A 19886-nucleotide genomic window follows, 5' to 3' on the forward strand; every position below is an offset into this window, starting at 1 on the left:
TTGTTTGGCCAATTCGTGACTTCATCCATTTATAATTACTCATTTGTTTGAAACATTTTAAAGGTTTTCTGTCTCAGAAAGAAAAAAAAAGTCCACTAGTTAACAACTAATAACTTTGTTTCAGGGAACAGTCCCTCTCAATATTTTCAAAAGTATCACTTTGCATTTCTTCTGCTACTGCATATAACAGGTTTCACATGTGTCATTTTCCTCCCTTATTTCAGATTGAATTGTTTCTCAGTGTTTAGATGGCAAACAGGATTCCCAAGGTTCCAAAAGCAAAGTTAAATACATTTACATTTGTGAGACTGTTAATTTTATGTCGCAAATAGTTTGATGCACTCTGGTTTTTCATTTTAATTCTTGCATCACCTCACGTCTTGGTCACAAAGAACATCCTGATAATGTAAAATAACTAAAATTCTAGATATTAAGTTAATAATAATATTTTTATAAAGTTTTGATACCTATAATTTTGGGTTGGATAATCCGTGGAGCATCAACTGGAAACTAACGTGCCATGACACAAAAGCTCATTTGGAAAAATGGCATGTTTTACTCAGGGCATCAACATGTGAAAATTTTATAGAAAACTGGGCAATCTTTTTTCTCTGACCGGCTATGAAATATCAATAATAATAATAATAATAATAATAATAATAATAATAATAATAAGAATAATAATAATAAGAATAATAATAATATTAATAATGATGTTTTTTGAGCAGATCAAAAGTAAAGTCTGATGCATGTCATTTCCCATTTAAAGGGAAAAAATCTGGGAAAGCAAAGAGCAGCAATAAATGGAGAGAAAGACAGCAAACCATCAGTAGGCAGCTCACAGGATTTCAACCTTATGCATGTTTTGGATCTCATCCACAGGCTGGAAGTCTCTCCAGTCAGCCAGCAGTTTAGTTGCCATCCCAGTGAGGCGGTTTATCTGTCCTACATATGGCATCACAGACGGGACTTCCATCCACATATTTCTACCAGTTACTAATGAACTGTTTTCATCCTATGAAGGGGAAGCTTTGATCCGGCATGTTGTTGTGCTCCAGCTGTACTTATAAACAGCACTACAGGGTCAGCAGCTATCAATGATCAACTGAAATATAGTCTTGATGTCTCCATAAATATTTCTCTGCTATTGATTAAGTATATCTGTTGCTCAGCAAAAACAGGGCATGGATTAAATGTTCGACTGTAATAACCATTAAACCATTAAATAGTAGCGTGGCTGCTGGGCAGCACAGATTTTTAAAAATCTAAAATACGTATGTGGACAACCTGATTGCATAAATGCACATAATGATGCTGTTGGGTCAGATATGAACTTTGCGATAAGTGGCACACTTTGTGATTGTCATTTTATGTATGTTACATTCAGAGGTGGATCTGCTGATTTCAAGGCAAAAACTGATGGTCAAACATTCTTTCACAGAACAGAATTTATGGTTTCATCAATTATTGTTGTTCAGGTCCTGAGGCGGCCCCAGTAGGGTTGTGCGATATGAACAAAATCTCATATCCTGATATAAGACATTTATCGTCCTGACAACGATATATAATCACAAAAATTTTACATTTTCTGTAAATTCTGTGAATCTCGGGCAACTTGACTTGTGTTTTCAGTGTTTTCAGCTGGGCGTCGTGTACCTGTAGTCGAGTGTTACATAAGTTGTTGAAACGGCTGCAATTTTCTTTGTAAGCATTTATTACACGGCGTGCTGGGGGGAAACGCCTGTTCTGAGGTTTATTTTTTTTAGCACCTGACGGCTCTTTTTAGCTTCTCATCTGTAAACACTCTGCATACTATTTCACGTGATTCAGTTTATTTTGAAGAATCTCAACAAGATCTTCAGCTTTATTGTGAAAGGTTTATGTGGAAAATAAACATGTGGACGGCGGAGCCATGCGATGGTTTTACCGTCACTGTTGCTAACGACAACGCATAAAAACAGTCGGTTGTCCGTCCGTAGTGTGGTTATATTAAATATAAGAGAAAGAGAGAACTTTAAGAAATTCTACAGTGACCATCAAAATGATGAAAAAATATTGACGTAAACAGTTGATTTTGCGACACCACGAAACAAACGATAGCGTAAAATGAAATGATAGACGTTTTCATATCATCATCCGAGACAATCCTGTTAGTCCAGCAGTGGTTTTCTCCCTTGGATAGCATTTTTGTCCGTTCTCTTTCTTGTTCTGGAGTCATGAACACTGACTGTTGGCACGGTAAATGAGGTCTGGGGGAAGTGAGGGGTTAACTACTCGTTCACATAGAGTCAGGTAGGTTGGATAGCTTATTTCCCTCATGTAGATCCATTCACTCTTAGACATTAAATAATTATATGTTACGAAGCTGCACATCACATGTGGAACACATCTACTGTCGGCTTTCTGTTGCACTACGACACAGTCTGTGTCTCTCAGCATAGGAACATTGGACAATGTACAATTGTGTTAAAACAACTTTTTTTTTTTTCACGGCCGCACATTGTATGCCTGGATGTTGCCACGGCAACAATGTTCAATGAAAAGTCGCAATTTCCATAATGATGCATTGCAAAGCTCTTCAGAGGACACGAACCAAATCTGAATCTGAAGCCTCTCTGATTAATTCACTTGGAAGAGTTTGTTAAAGGGGACGTATTCTGCTCATTTCAAACTGCATCTTTATTTCTTTAGAATTTGCTGGAGCAGCTTTGCATGATTCCCAGTTAACACATAACTCCTACGTATTTTATACTGGGCCTTGGTGCCCTTTAAGGCAGCTTTCTTCTCACTGGCTGTCCCTCGCAAACCAAGGTTTGAAAAACAAGTGGGTGGGACTTCTGCACTCACTTTATAGTTTTAAGATGCTAGTTTTCGAGTCTGGACATGGTGTGCATGCGTAATGCTCTAACACGTCAAAAACCTGGTGAAGTGAAGAGTCATGGAGTGAAAGAGGGTTGTACACCTCTATAGTCATGAGACAAATGACGTTATCCTGAATCAAATGGCATTTTCTTCCTCATTGACTCATAAGCTGTGTATGCCATATCAACCTAGCCATTCTGTTTAAAGGGCTTTAATGTAATATGTCTCTGAACATTTTACAAAATCAAAACAATCAGAAAGGAGCAAAGGCAGAGATTTCCCACAATGCAACTCAAAATGATCTTTCATTAGACCCTTGCTGTGGTAATTTCCTCAAATCTTGCACACTAATGTGTAGTCTCTAAGCCTAATCGCCAAAAACACAATATCAAAAACGATGACAACACTATGACATAATCAAGGATATTTCCACAGACTTGTCAAAGCAGAAAGACTCAGTTGTTTTAATGTGTTTAGCAGTATTAACAACAAAAGGTGAATGTAGTAAACGGGTAAAAACTAACATACTTGCCCTTGGGTGACATGTAAAAAATACATGCTGCACTCTTAGCTCAAACCTGCACATCTTGTGAGCTCAGATAAACATCAAGTTACTCATTAACGTTTTATCAGATCCCTGAATCAACATATGAAAGCTATACCCCCAGCAGCCTGCGCCCGCCTTAAATTACCAGCAATGTGATCCATTTGGTTCGTTTGCATAGGCCTCCTCCTGCACTCCATCCTGCTCTGTGGTCCGCTTATCCCCGACTAGATTACGACATCCCAAAACAGCATGCAGCTTTACAGCATTCAGCTCTGCGTCACCTCCTGAGGGCCTCGTGTCCCCGATTGGGGTTCTCGTCACTCATCAGTCCCAGCTCATGATCCTGTGATCAAACTTTGTCCACCAGGATTCAGCGGGCTACTTTTATACTGCACTAGGTCAAGCCAAAAACCTTCCCCTACCCACACAGAAAAAAGAAATAATCTGCAGTGTCAGGCTGAGCAGACATATTCCTGTATAGATACACATCATCATCATCATCTGGAAACATTTAGCAAAAAAGGAATCATCCAATTCATAGTTTCCCTTGGCTCTTCTTCCCCTCTTCTAATTTTTCACCAGCTTGCTCTCACTAGTAACGTGGGACCACTGTCTCATATATGCTAAGCTGCTGCTGCCATGGTAACCTCAGTACAGGATTTAGACCCAGTTCAGGACTGGAGGGGCAGGTGGAAGGGCTGAGCGGCCTTAACTGTAATCCCCACCACCACCAGCAAAAAATAGAAAAACTAAGACAGCGCATCTGCAAAAACACAGACAGATGCACACGACACGCCACTAATCCAGCAGTGAGAATAACCCACATCAACTCGTGCTGCCTTAGCAGTAACGTTGGTGAGATAGAAGGTGGCCTCTGTCTACCTGCTCGGATGGAACAGCATAAAGGTGTATTTCAGAAAAGGCTGATGAAAATCGGTCTTCATCAGTCAAATGCGAGTGGTGACTAACAGAAATAGTAAGGAAATAACAGCTAAATGAGTCAGAGCCTTCATTCCCTTCATTATACAATCTCAGATTGTATAATGTGTCAAAGGAGATCCCCGGAACGTGTCGGAGATTACTTAAACCTCAGTGGTAGAGAGAGTAACAACCGGAATGTTCCAGGAGCACCTGCTGGCTCATGATAGAGCTCGCTATGCACAGGGAGGCATATCTTGGAACAGCTACAGCAGTGTTTGTCCTACAACATCCCTGTGAAGCATGCGTGTTTACTGGATGAAAGTCCATATGCGTTTTTGTGAATGTGCATGCTTGAGGGGAGGGTGTGTGTGACGACAGTGCGTGTGGGTGTGGGTGCACAGCTGTAGAGATGACGTAACTAGCTGAAAACTGATCCACTCAGCCTATCGATGGGGACAGTGGTCTTTGGAGCTGGGATCTGGGAGTCTGAATGAGGGGTTTCCAGCAGTGATGGCTACTGCACAGTTGCTATGGGGCTTTACAGTTTCTGTGTGTGTGTGTCCGTGTGTGTCTGTGTGTGTGTGCTGGAGTGTGTGTGGGGGGGTGCAAACTCGACCTATCAGCAAAGCTACAGCGCTCAGGCACGTTTACCAATGCCTCCCCCTCCTCCTCTGCATGCGCATACCCTGGTGTCATTTCTCCTTCAGGCACAGAGGAAGCCAAGTAACTCCCCCCTTGTGTCATAGCGTGAACACACACACATGCACTCTCACAAGCACAAACCAGATTCTCCAACTATCAGCTGAAAAACTGAACTGCCTGCCAGTGCATTTGCCTCACATGAAGTGAGAGTAATGGTACAGAAGACGAGACACGCATGCACAGAGAGCAGAAGAAGATGGGCTCACTTACTGTAAGTAAGCAAGCGCACACACACACACCCCTTCCCATCCTCCGACCTCACCCCCAAAACACACACATGCTCACAAACTCTCCATACCTGTTTTCTGAGTATAAACAAACTAACATGCTATTGAAAGCCCTAAGGTGTGGTCCTTCTCTTCCACACACTCTTCACTCTGATGGAGAACGTTGGGGGCAGTGTGTTCCTGGGGGTGTGTGCCAGCCTCATGCAGCTCGCTTACCTGTCCAAGATGTCATGGCTGGATGTGGCTGTGGCTCCCAGCAAACCCAGTGCTGCACTCCCCACCGCTGCGGCAGCCCCGCTGCCTGCCTCCATGATACTGACTCACTGCAATGAGCAGCCTGCCAGAGAAGCGGAGAGGGAGGGGGAGAGAGAGAGGGAGGGGGCGGGAGGGAAGGGGGAGGATGTGAAGAGGTAGAGCAAGAGGGAGAAAGAAGACCGAGACAAAAAGAAATCACATGTAAGAACTCGACAGAGGGGAGGAAAGCAGAGGGATGGAGAGGAATGCGGGGAATAAGAAAAGAGACAAGACTAAGAACATGATGTGGTGTAAAAGGTACACAGGAAAAGAAGTGGGAAGACAGGGCAGGGTGGGGGGGTGGGGTAGGATTGGGGTGGTAGAAAAAAAACAAAAACAAATTAACTTTGCATTTAGTCAGCAGACCAGATAAGTCATGAGTTTTGCATGACAGGCTTTTTCTTTGGTTCCAACACATGGAGATTCTGGCACATGCTGTCCAATGTGAACCAAAAGTCAAACGACATCATCAGTTCCATCGGCTTTCCCGCTGCGGTAGCTGTGCTCTCTGAAGTCTCCTCAGACAGTCTTTTTACAGTCCTCGCATCTTTTGGTCAGCCTTTCTTTTTCACATCTCCACGAGTAGGTCTGATTTCAAGGAAAAGTTCCAAAAAACATTCCAGAAAGTCCTAAAAAGGTTATAGCAAACTAATGTGTAGGGATGGGTATCGTTTAGGTTTTATCCGATACCAGTGCCAAACCGGTACTTTTGAAACGGTGCCGGTGCTTAAACGGTGCTCAAACCGGTGCTTAAAGAATGGAGAACACAAAATTGGTCCAAAAAACCTCTCATGTTTAAAAAAAAAACGCTATGCGTCGCCAGGTGTTTCATCAGATTTGAGGTGTTACCTCCTTTGACAGTATCACAGTATCAGCTTAAAGCACTTGTTGCAGGCTGCTGAGTTTGCATCTTTTGCTGTGAAGTACAGCCAGACTTTTGACCACTTCGCCTTGGGCATTTTTAATCTGTAGCTCTGCTCTAAAAGAACGTACGTACCTGGCCTCGCCTACTATCCTCGGAAACGTAAAATGATTGGCTAGAATTGACTCAGGAAAAAAAAAAAGCACAGAAATAAAGCACCGAAATGTGCGCTGCTTTTCGGTCTGGTTACTACCGTTTATGTCAGAACGGCACCGGACACCGGTACCCATCCCTACTAATGTGTTCTCCACCCTCATCAATGTCAGCCACAAACTACAAGCAGAATGCTAGCATAGGATGTTCAGCAATGCAAATCTCACACCAAAAGTTACTACGCTTACCAAAATGCTCAACACCGGCCTCTGACTGGTCGAGTAGGTTGTGCAGCAGCATTTCAACCTATCCATCACGCGCAGTCATTTCTCATGTTAGTCTGGTAAAAAACAGTTTGTTTGCTTTACAGTCTACTGCAGAAAGTGGCAGTTACTCTTTGGTAAACAACATATCTGTTAAATGAAGGAGTGAGACAAAGTAAACACATGCAAAGAAGTTGGTGGTTCGATCCCTGGCTTCTCCAGTCTGCATGTCAAATATCCCTGGGCAAGAAATTAACCCCAAGCTGCTCTCAGATGCGTCGGAGTACGAATGTGTACGAATGGTAGTTAGTAAGCACTGAAATTATAGAAGACTGTGCTTGTGCGAATGGGTGCGAATGGGTGAATGTGGCATGTTGTATAGAGTGCTTTGAGTACTCCGAAGAGTAGAAAAGCACTATATAAGAATCATTACTATTTACCAGAAATTATTTTCTGTGTTGAAAAATTACTACTTCCTAATATCTTCAAGTGCTTATTCTATCAAGGCAGCAGTTCGACAAAGATTTAATTTACAGTAATGTAACATATCACGAGACGATCCAAACCCTGAGTGAGGCTTACAAACTGATACCATCAATGCATCCATCACTTATAACAACTAAACAACCTCTATGTATATCTATAGTTACCGTTCACTATTGCTCTCAAGATCCACCTGCAGCCTTTGAATGTTTTTAAACAGAGAATCTTTAAATGTGTGTTCACTTTTGTTCTTTGTTTATTAAAATCACACCTTAAATCATCTTGTTCCATTTAGCGGATGCAGGTTATTATGTGTTCAAGTAGAAACACGTAGGAACTGAAAGTCTTTTGAAGTTATTACACATCAGACTTTCCTTATAACCTGAACCAAAACTATGTTTTTGCTTCAAATGAATGAACTGTCAAAATGCTTTAAATTATTTTGTCATCATGTGACTATGGAATAAAGTTACTACCTGAGGAGTCTCTGCATGTCATAGAAACAGCTAGCATCCCTTCTTGTGTTCAGTGCCAAGCATACATAGTGGGAGCATTGTACAGTGATTAAGGTGACTTTAGGGAATATTAACAGCGCGCATCACCTACCCACTGTATCATCACCATGACTATAATCACAGGAGAGAACATCTTCGCATCTCCGGTATTATCTCTGTAATACCACCCACCACAAAACCTCCCAGGGAAATCTTAACATGTCAGTGCAACAAAATAGATCACAGTGACACAACAGGAATGACCACGAACTTTACATCCCCTGGGAGCCAAAGAGCCAGATTTCTGTGGCAGTCAATGGCTATGCTCTGTAATCCCAAGAGGATGGCGCCAAGAGTGGGGCGCGAGAGGAGAAAGCGTAGGAGGAAGAGGATCTTCACAAGCCATACTGAAGCAGCTGGTTCTACATCCGAGGCAGACTTGCCGGGCATACGTAATCCTCCGGCCTCTCTGGTGCACACAGAGTGTAGCTCAGGCAAAAAAGGCACCATGTTTAAAAAGCATGTCTTCTATTAACATGGATAGTAATTTAATGTCAGTATTAGAGGCTCCAAATATTTGTCTCGCCTTCTTTTGAGACATTTAAGTGACTCAGAGACCTTTTTCCTAAAAATAACAACACATGCACTTGAATCAAGAGTGATTAAGCTTCCCCTGAACCGAAAAGCAACGCGACGCACTCTTTTGACCTGTGACCGTCTTTGATATAAGCAGTAAGTCTGAATGGAAAGATGATAAACTTCAATGGTTCTGTATGCGCACAATGCAGGAGTTCATCTTTTTTAACCAGCACATTATTGACCTGCAGCATGTGGCAGTATTGACTGCTATGAACAAGCGGACTGGCCTGGCACGACCTGGGCGAGTTGTTGACATGGACATGGGCTTCATGTTGGAAACACAGCTTGCCCTGAGCTACTGATAACTCACACACAAACACAGCTCATCCCATTTGACATTAACTAGATGTTTTTTGTGTGACTTCATCCGCCTTTTTATGCTGTGGGTATGGAAACACATATCCCTTTAGGTACCGTGTGCAGACGGAATGAAGTGCGTGCATTTGTTAACAGAAAGTGAGTTTGTGTATACCAAGCAGGCAGCCAGGCACAGCAAAGCAGAGTGAGCTTCCCATGAACACCTGATGCAGCAGAAAAAGCCACAACATGGCTGACCTTGACAGAGGACGGAGCCTCAGCTCATCTCACAGGAGATTAAAAATTACGATTCAATAGTCTCTACACAATAAACATCCTCACTCTAATCAGAATGGCAAAAAAAACAGGAAATATTGAGCTTACTAGAGCCCAACTGGGAGTGGTTAGCAATTTCATCTCACAGCAAAAAGGTTCTAGGTTCAGACCTCCTGAGGGTGTTCTACGAAGGAAGGTCAACATAGTTTTGTTTGTCTTTGCTGGCTCACTCTCTGCGTTGCTGTTTATTTCCACCGTGATGACTGCACATTAAAGCTCTGCCATTTTACACTGATTGAAGAAGTATTCTTGGTTTTTGTTCTAGTAGCTGCATTTCCTGACTTGGCAGATTATAATTAAGAATACCAACATTTACACATTCTCTGCACCAAATTAATACATGCTCGTTGCTGTGAAAATGTAACCAAAGTTTCAGTGGTTTTACTTAGGTACAACTTAACAACTTGCACATATAAAGCGAGAATATACATTGTACTTAAACATACTGTAAATGAAAGGATCTGTGAAAAGTTGACACTTCCAAGTGATTTTAAACTAAAACACCATGCTCCAGACCAGGTTAGGTGTTTAGTTTAAGTAACCAAAGTGACTTAGCTAGTAAAAAGAGAGCCACTTCTGTGATACGAAACTAAGCCGTGTATTTTGGTAGTAGACTCTTCTGCTATGTGGTTGTCTCTCTCTCTGTTGGCCCTGTGTACCCAAACTTTTACATTCTGACAGATGGGATAAGCTCAGTTTAAGAAACAGGTATGAAAAATGTAACAATGTTTAAAAATAAAAAAAAGGTTACTTCATTCCCATAAAGGTCACATTTTAACTTTTATCTTTTGCCTCTGTCACTTTTGGTTCAATGTCATGAAGCAGAGCGTCTCTGGAGTGTGGTAGTGACTCATAAATATAAACAGGTCACTCAACATTAAATCAATATCAGCAAGGCGAAGTTCACTCATCTCTCTTCCAGTTTAAGCAACAGCAGCTACAATTTAAAGAGACACACACAGAGACTTGATGCTCATCTGCAACATAAGCTCCTTTCATTTACCTTTTCACTGTTACAGCTCAATTCTAGCGCCTTCAGATTTGTACAGTTACGACTTAAGCATAAAAAAAATCTGAGATTATGAGATTAAAACATAGCAGAAATTATATGTCTATAAACAGAGCTGCATTGAGTACTGGACATTAATTATTGAAATGATAGTAGCATTGAATAAAAATGCTGTAGTGCAAGGTAAGTTCTACTTTGAACAGTCTGCATTTAACTTTGTTTTCTGTGAAATGCTTTCACTCCGTTTTTTAAATCTGTTTCCATCTTTTTAACTTCCCCCTATTTTGCTGTTCACAGTACATTCTTCTTCGTTAGTGCTGAGTGCAGTCTTGGCAGACGATTTAGGCGATAGTGCCCCCCATCGCTTCCTGTCATGTATTACAAAAACACATTTACTTGGTTTTAGAATATGACGCGTCAATAAAATTCTGCATCGACAATTTATTTTATATACAGTGGTCCCTCGCTATAACGCCGTTCACCTTTCGTGGCCTCTCTGTTTCACAGATTGTGTGCAATTTTCCATGTGTTTTTTTTGTTTTTTTACAGCGCATTGTTTTCTGCTTCCTGATTGGCTGTAGACCATTGTCAATCAATTTCGTGCTGTGTCTCCTGTACAGTACAGAATGCGTTCAGCTTATCAAATTCACAAAAATCTTCGATTGCTAGCAGTGTGACTGAAGTGCTGTACTGTATGTTTGTTAGTGTTCTCCCCAACAAACACAACGATGTCCACGAAACGTTTGCACCGTCAGAGGCTCCTGCGGGTGCCTTTGGTTTCATTCTATAATACTGGACTTATGTTTCTACGAAGGTTTGAACTTTGAGAGTGTTTAAACAAGAGAGAAAAGTGTGAAAATGTTAGTGCCTGTCTGAGAAAAGTGTATAAAGTGCGTAGTGAGGGGTTCTGCATTTCCTTAAAACATCTATAATAATTGTAAAAAATAAAGTTGGCTACTTCACGGATTCCAACTATTCCGGGTTATTATTGGAATGTAATTCCCGCGATAAACGAGGGACCACTGTAGTCGATGTCACCTATTGTGTAGACGAATCGTTGCAGCCCTACATACACGTGTCTGATGCAACTTGCCATCTAAACTAGCTAGCGATAGCATATAATTTAGCATGCTACCCTTTTATCCTTGTATAGTAATTTCTGGCTCCAGAAAACACAAAATCTTTGACACTTCAAAAAAGAAGATATAAGAAATCAATGTGACATGAGATGTCACCTCATCCTGTGAAGGAGGGGCGGATTACTGAGCACTGGAGAAATGTGATAGAAATTATTCGTTTGGTCTGCGTTTATCCTTTTGTGGACACCATGTAAATATTCTACTTGTTTCATCATGTTTGTGTTTAATCTAAACTGACTTTTAGGCAGCACCAACATTAATAGTAAAAACCTCCATGAAACATTGAATGGAAACAGAAAAAGCTCAACTGTCCTGTACAGTGAGTTATAGGATGGGTAAGTTAGATTTTTAAGTAGTTCAAACTTGCGAGTTCAGGGAAACTGTTTGACAGGTGAAGGGTGCTTTTATGGTCCCTGTGGTGCGATGGATTTGATGTCACCTCGACTGGCTTTGACCTGTCGCACATCTCTTGATTTTTGTAACATGGTGCGTTTTGCCGCTGCCGGCACGGCTGGGCTGAAGACAGAGGAGTCTCAGGTTGTACAGAACCTCAGAGATTCACTACCTTCTATAAATAGAAGTGGCTGTTATAGATGTTACCGGTGCCACGTGAAGCGACCAACACGGCAGGCATTCTGGAGCTTTAGGGGGCTGATGGAGAACTGCAACAGTCATTAAAATATCTGAAGTAAAGTAGTGGATTTGGGTACATACAAACATGCCACCCCTATAGAGCCATTTCACTAGTGTGGCTAAAACACTCCAAAGGAGCGCCAGCATGTAGTCCCCTCCTGTTCTGACACCGCTGACCTCCTCGACCTCGAACACGCATGGAATGATAAACCACTGGGGGCCCATCCAGTGGAGCCCCTTTCCCTAACTTGAAAGACTTTTCAAATACATTGATGTGCAAATTAGCCAGTAATGGCAACCTGGGCACTTCTGGACCACTTTTTGACAACCTAGCAACAGCATTCAGCTTTGAATGGAGCATTTCACTCCAGTGTCTCTGACAGGCTCACTGAATACCAGCAGTATGCAACCATTTCATGCTTTCTGATACGGACAGGCAAACAGCAATTTGTAGAAGTTGTTTCGCAAAATCAAGAGGTCATTAAATCACCACAAAGTTTCCCACTACAAACATAATTTAGAGAGTCTGAGCAGCAGGCAGACTGAATTCAGCCACATTTATCTGTAATAGTATAAATAGAAATTTGTGGACTATTTCATGCCTCTTTCCCAGTAAATTCACACTGAGCAGGGATTAAGAGTAGTGCTGGGTGCTGTACCAGATAGTAATTCCACATATAGCCTTACCAGTAAAGAGACAACGGCCCAGTGGATATTTTCAAGTACTTTAAATATACTCTGTAACTAGCCACTAGGATCACTAAAGAGCATATTGGCAGGGGGGCCTGTACTGTAACTGTGCACCCTTCATACTCACACACATACACACAAATTCTACATTAACAGAAGACAGTGTGTGAAACAAACTTCTAATTCAAAGACCTTTCCTCTGATTTTTTTCTAGAGCCTTTTTTGCACTAGCACCTACTCTGCTTGGCTCTACTCTGTTTTTGTTTTCCATTACAGTAGAGTACCACCTCAATGCAGGTGGGGTCATTAAAGCAAGGCAGACTGGAAGAGATCACTTGGATCCCCAGTCAAGTAGGTACTAAAAAGTACTAGGTAATAGGTACTACCACCTAATGGAAACCCCTAAAAACCAAGTGGTCGAGTTGAGTGGAAAAGAGCCAAATAAACTCATGCTGTTCCCGGCATTCATGCTTTTGGTGTGTTCTTTATTTGTTAAATAACTTGTGTTTGTGTCCTGCTAACCATACAGGAAGCATAATAGTCTGTAAACAGCTGAGAGCGGCTCTGTAACCTCATTTAAGAACAATAAAAAAAGATGGAGGATGAAAAAGGAGAGATGCTCCAAAAATGTGTGACCAATAGAGGACCTCTGTCTGCTGCGAAATGTGGGTGTGAACTTTTGCTAACATAATTTAAAAATAGTACATTTAGGTTTTTGGTATTTGTCATATTTTTTTTTATAATTACTTACAAAATAGTTTATATCTTATATACTCCCAACAGACTATTTTAAACCTATACAAAGACCCGAATATCAAAAAATAAAAAATAAAATGGAGTACTATGTTGTTAACAACACTCCTACTGTAGGAGCCACATACTGCGTAAGTCACATCCACCAATTCATTCACAGGTTTATTCAACATTTTAAGGAACATATTTTTAAATCAAACTACCTTTTTAAACAGTGCCTCATCTGGGTTTTTATCTTACTCCCCAATGCCACTGCAAGAGCTTGACATTTACAGTGACTTGTGTTTTTTGCTTAATGAGGTTCTTCCCCATTTCCAAAATTCCTCCCACTGTGTTAAACTCTATTCTGCAGAGCCTCATCAGCACTGGGAGAACCATTGAACCCTTGAGCTAGTGCCAGCAGCAACATACAACAAAACAGTGTGTGGAGAAATGCCTTCACACAATCATTCTAAAGGGTACTATGTGATACACTTGTGGCAGGAACCCCTCTGATGTTTAGGAAACCATTTTGTGTACAACTAATGAATGTGCCTGCAGTGTTATCCGCACTGCAATCAGCCTTTATTCTTCATTCATGCAGCAGTAGAGCCAGCAGCAGAGCTGTCTGTCTATTAGAGAGAAACTGCTCCGAAAGGGCACACAACACGTCTCAAAGGTTACAGGTTGGATCCTCAAGAGAGCCATCTGTTCTGTCAAAGTGTCCTTGAGGAAGAAAGTGAAGTTTCTCTAACACCTAACACAAGTAAAAAGACACAAGAAAACATACTGCACTGTCTTACATTAAAAAAAGGTCTCCAATACCACCACACATCAGTTACAAGACACAAAGTAAACTCTGCAGCATCAAATATTCATGTGTGACAGTGAATGAAACATGTCATGCCCATATTTCTCAGTTATAACCAAAGCACCACCTGGAACCCATCCATCCAAAAATTGTCACCAACAATGAGTGCTCGCTCAAATATTGATTTTTATGGGAAATTTTTAACTCCCCAATATTCATATTTGGATGTAAGCCTCAGATTAGACATTTTGATTCAACTGAATCGAAAGACCAATGGAATTTTCATTATTTTAGCTTTAATAGTTTTTGTTTGTTTCTTTTGATTTTGCTGTAATGCATGTACTGATTTTTCAAAATCTTGTCTCTGATATATGCCCTACATAAGATAATAATTTAAAAAACAAAAACTAAGTTAAACTAAGGGACTAAGTCCTGATTCACTTCAGTTTAAGAACAAGGGTCCTGAAACTGTGGATCTGAAGCTGCATGTAACACAACACAGCATTTGTGTGAGATTACGCTGAATTACGGTTACTTTCAGGATAGAAACAGGTGGTAAATGAAGCCCATCACTTGTTTAAATGTTAAGAGAAGCTCAGACTTAAAGCCATCCTTTATGCAATACCATGCCAGTTAAGACAGTTTAACATGCTGGCGTGTGGATCAGCTCACAGGAGATGAAGCAGAGGAAGAGGGAAAGAAAAAAACAAAACAACTTCTCCCAGTTTTGGTGTTACGAAGCCTTTTGAAAACAGGTAACTAAGGTGACATGACTGAGGAACTTTCAACATGTAACCAAAGAGAAACCATGACTCTTCTTAGTTTATTAATTCTTCTTCAGTTAATTAGATTAACAAAAATTAAAACTTTTATATTTTACTTGTGCTTAAGTTATGAGTTGTTCACACTAAAGTTAAAACCACCATTACTTCATGCGGAGACCCCTTCGGCGCCAGCTGTGGTCTCAAGGCTGGAGCTGAACAACAACACCCTGATAACAACTGTGTTGAGACTGTTCTTCCCATTCTATGCAAGGCCACCTGGGTTGGCTGGAAGACTGTTTACTTAGCCTGGCAGGGCGAAGGACACGGTCTCAGCTGAACTCTGGACACATACACGCACACAGACATACAGTGGCTTGCAAAAGTATTCGGCCCCCTTGAACTTTCCCCACATTTTGTCACATTACAGCCACAAACATGAATCAATTTTATTGGAATTCCACGTGAAAGACCAAAACAAAGTGGTGTACACGTGAGAAGTGGAACGAAAATCATACATGATTCCAAACATTTTTACAAATAAATAACTGAAAAGTGGGTGTGCGTAATTATTCAGCCCCTTTGGTCTGAGTGCAGTCAGTTGCCCATAGACATTGCCTGATGAGTGCTAATGACTAAATAGAGTGCACCTGTGTGTAATCTAATGTCAGTACAAATACAGCTGCTCTGTGACGGCCTCAGAGGTTGTCTAAGAGAATATTGGGAGCAACAACACCATGAAGTCCAAAGAACACACCAGACAGGTCAGGGATAAAGTTATTGAGAAATTTAAAGCAGGCTTAGGCTACAAAAGATTTCCCAAGCCTTGAACATCCCACGGAGCACTGTTCAAGCCATCATTCAGAAATGGAAGGAGTATGGCACAACTGTAAACCTATCAAGACAAGGCCGTCCATCTAAACTCACAGGCCGAACAAGGAGAGCGCTGATCAGAAATGCAGCCAAGAGGCCCATGGTGACTCTGGACGAGCTGCAGAGATCTACAGCTCAGGTGGGGAATCTGTCCATAGGACAACTATTAGTCGTGCACTGCACAAAGTTGGCTTTATGGAAGAGTGGCAAGAAGAAAGCCATTGTTAACAGAAAACCATAAGAAGTCCCGTTTGCAGTTTGCCACAGGCCATGTGGGGACACAGCAAACATGTGGAAGAAGGTGCTCTGGTCAAATGAGACCAAAATGGAACTTTCTGGCCAAAATGCAAAACGCTATGTGTGGCGGAAAACTAACACTGCACATCACTCTGAACACACCATCCCCACTGTCAAATATGGTGGTGGCAGCATCATGCTCTGGGGTGCTTCTCTTCAGCAGGGACAGGGAAGCTGGTCAGACTTGATGGGAAGATGGATGGAGCCAAATACAGGGCAATCTTGGAAGAAAACCTCTTGGAGTCTGCAAAGACTTGAGACTGGGGCGGAGGTTCACCTTCCAGCAGGACAACGACCCTAAACATAAAGCCAGGGCAACAATGGAATGGTTTAAAACAAAACATATCCATGTGTTAGAATGGCCCAGTCAAAGTCCAGATCTAAATCCAATCCAGAATCTGTGGCAAGATCTGAAAACTGCTGTTCACAAACGCTGTCCATCTAATCTGACTGAGCGGAGCTGTTTTGCAAAGAAGAATGGGCAAGGATTTCAGTCTCTACATGTGCAAAGCTGGTAGAGACATACCCTAAAAGACTGGCAGCTGTAATTGCAGCAAAAGGTGGTTCTACAAAGTATTGACTCAGGGGCTGAATAATTACGCACACCCACTTTCAGTTATTTATTTATAAAAATGTTTGGAATCATGTATGATTTTCGTTCCACTTCTCACGTGTACACCACTTTGTATTGGTCTTTCACGTGGAATTCCAATAAAATTGATTCATGTTTGTGGCTGTAATGTGACAAAATGTGGGAAAGTTCAAGGGGGCCGAATACTTTTGCAAGCCACTGTATACACATGCAGATATACACTCATCCCCCATCCCCCCTCCAAATGCCTTCGACGCTTATTCCCTTCTGATGCTGACGGTGGATCATGGAGACCAGCGCATAGGCTGCAGGCCCGGATGTACTGTCTACATTGGCTGTCTCTCACCCTTTACCCATCCCTGTTGCTTGTCATGTGTTTCTTTGGTGTATTAAGAGTTTTTTTCATGTGCTATGTGCAGAGGTGTTTTTTTTCTGTTCTCAAACTGATCTCCCTGTTGGAGCTCAGTCTAGGGGGAGTTATTTTTTTCTCCTCATCTTTCCTCATGTTGTGCTTTTCCATGTTATACCCCTCTGACCTGTCTTCCCCATGTGATGTTAGTGTATGTATGGTCGGATGGGTAAGACGGCTCTGGCATGGCTGGCAGCCTTAACCCAATTTCCCTCGGGATGAATAAAGTACAATCAATCAATCAATCAATCAAGTTATCATCACCAAATACTTTTTTGGGCAACTTGCAGTTCATATCCTAGATGTTCTTATCAGATTAGCATCAGACTAAAGAGAACAGCACTTTCTCTCATTCTCTGTGTATATTTGACATTTGATGAAGATAATCAGGAAATGTTATAGACAAACTGAATCCAGAACACGAGAGGACTGGAGACCTTAAGGCAACTCAAAAACACACATTCATAATTCATAATAGTGTTGCAGTGTGATCCACACACACGGCAACATAAAGGATACAATTAAGCTTGATTAGGATGTGATCAAACACAGGAAATGTCTTTATCTTTGTTACTGTGGTGAAATGTGTTGTCACAATGTGGCACTCTGACTCTGCACGTCTACATAACTGAGTCATGTGGCTTTACAAAGTGTTGTCCTTAATACTTACTCCGATTTTCCTTGATTGTGCCTCTGACAAATGTCCCTTATATTATGTTCATTCTAAAATAAAGGCTGAACTAAAATAAAGCTGCGAGACAAAAACTAAAACTAATTAGAAAATACAAAACTATAACAACTACAACCTTCAGTCTGTCGATTATATAAATGCTTTCTTTTGTACGAGTTTACTGGAAAAAAATTATATTAAAATTGTTATAAGGAAATGTTGTATTCTTCCTCACTGATTAAACGTACTTATGTTCTTGATAATGACGACATTATTTATATGCATGCTGCCCCCTTTGAACTTTGTGTGTCACAGTTTTTTGTTTCATATCAAACATCTTGATATCACTGTGTACTTTATAATCTGGTTTCTTGGCCTTCATTTAGTTAAGGAGGCAGTTTTACTAGCAGCTTTATGTACAATGCCATGTTGGGTAAACCCTGAATAACTTCAAACAGCTGCTATGATTTGTGTCCCTCTAGTTTGCTTCTCACATAATTTTTTAACTCAGTAGCACAACGTTGTCTAACTTTGCACCTCAGTCATTGAATAACCTTCAGAGCACTTAAAAGCTGAAATCTTGTGTCTCCTTGAGAGAGTTCAGAGCTCATATAAAGACTTCTGTAACTACTATTCATAAGCTGGACCTTATATTTGGATTATTTTGACTCTGGTTTGTTTTGTCCGTATTGATGTAGAGTTCACTTTGTGTATGATGTTAGAAAGGCAGTCCTGTCGAATTGATATTGTTGACCTAATTCACATCCTCTCAGCAGCTACAGTTTTACATTGTTACAGCAATTACCATTATCCATTAAATGTCTCTTAAGGCCAAAGCAGCTGCTCTTTCACTTGTTGCAAAGTCTTCCTTTTAAAATGAGACTCCTATGAAAGAGCAGCCACTGAGGCCACTGCTGACAACAGAGGGAGTATTCTAAATAATGAGCATTTCCCTACACAGAGAGTCATTTTGATGAGCTGCCACCCAAGTGCAGTATGAACTGTATTTACAACGAGGCTAGGGCCCTGTGAAGTTATTGTAAATGACCACCCATAACCCCAAAGTGATGGTATAATGGTAAATAGCAAAACACAATGTGACAGTAGCATGCTAAGCTAAAAAAAAAAGAAAAAAGAAAAAAAGACTCAACGTTATTTAAATTAAACCATCAGTTTTAAAGAGGTGGGGGGGGGGTTTCCTTCCTTCAGTAGCATGTCAAACTAACCCAGCGGCCAATCAAAACTAGCCCTAAAACCAAAGGGAATCTAAAGTTTATAATACAAGGAAGGCACTGGCAAGCACTACAGCACGATGTGTGCAATTATTCATGAGTTTTGCCTGAAAAAGAGGCCTGCCCAAACCATAGCAACCATTAATAAGCAGCCGATTTCCACAGGAAAACAGTGGATCAGGCAACGTCGATTAGCTGACTGATGGATTCACTGACTAACCTCTGCAGCTCTATTTGACTGTTATAAACAAATAGACAAAAACCTGTTTGTGCTAAATGACCAAAGAGATTCATGTGATGTGCGTCTGCAGCGAGGCTGACCTCATCTGAGTAATAGTCAGATTCCTGTTAGACACACGCCCAAGTGTGAATCGCGGGAGAGGATGAGCTCATTAAAACAGAATCTGGTGTACTTTCAAAAAAATAAAAACTGTGTATGAAAACACCCTTTTCACTGTTCTACTTCATTATCACTGCCTTGCAGGAGGGAGCGATAATCCAAAGAAAGAAAGCCAAGATGTGATTCACCTGGCCCAGGAAATGTATCCAGACGAGTAGAACTTATTGCAGCAAACAGGCTAAGAGCAGGCAAAACATGAGTGTCCTTGAAGCTGATTTAGGAGCCCTTGTGTAGGGCTGGGTAATAAAATCTGATAATTAGGAGGTAAAAACTCTGATAAGGTACCCACTTGCAACACAACACCATGGGGTGAACACGCTTAGTGAATTACCACAGGAGATAATACAATACAAAGTGAGATGTGGATCTAAATTACCACGCTGAAAAATGAGCAGACGGCAGAAGTAGAAAGACCAGGAAATACATGCATCTATACTCTAATGATGCAATTACCCATAGTACCACAATGAGGTAACAGTGCTCATTTCAGCTGTCACTTAAACATCTTCATCTAGTTAAAATAAACAAAACTCAGTTATCAGAAGTAGGTTACTTGTC

General features: G+C 41.1%; 1 protein-coding gene across 4 annotated transcripts in view; it reads right to left on the bottom strand.

Annotated features, from left to right (window-relative positions):
• Positions 1-19886, bottom strand: part of arhgap32b (Rho GTPase activating protein 32b) — a 120545-nt gene that overhangs the window by 75509 nt on the left and 25150 nt on the right. For all 4 annotated transcript variants that reach the window (XM_039618502.1, XM_031738497.2, XM_039618503.1 and 1 more), the window contains exon 2: positions 5476-5596. In XM_039618502.1, coding sequence (XP_039474436.1) covers positions 5476-5570 — 95 coding nt within the window. In that variant the 5' untranslated portion in view covers positions 5571-5596. The remainder of the gene's footprint in view (positions 1-5475; positions 5597-19886) is intronic.

The sequence above is a fragment of the Oreochromis aureus genome, linkage group 10 (genome assembly GCF_013358895.1).
Source record: "Oreochromis aureus strain Israel breed Guangdong linkage group 10, ZZ_aureus, whole genome shotgun sequence".
In the NCBI taxonomy this organism is placed as follows: domain Eukaryota; kingdom Metazoa; phylum Chordata; class Actinopteri; order Cichliformes; family Cichlidae; genus Oreochromis; species Oreochromis aureus.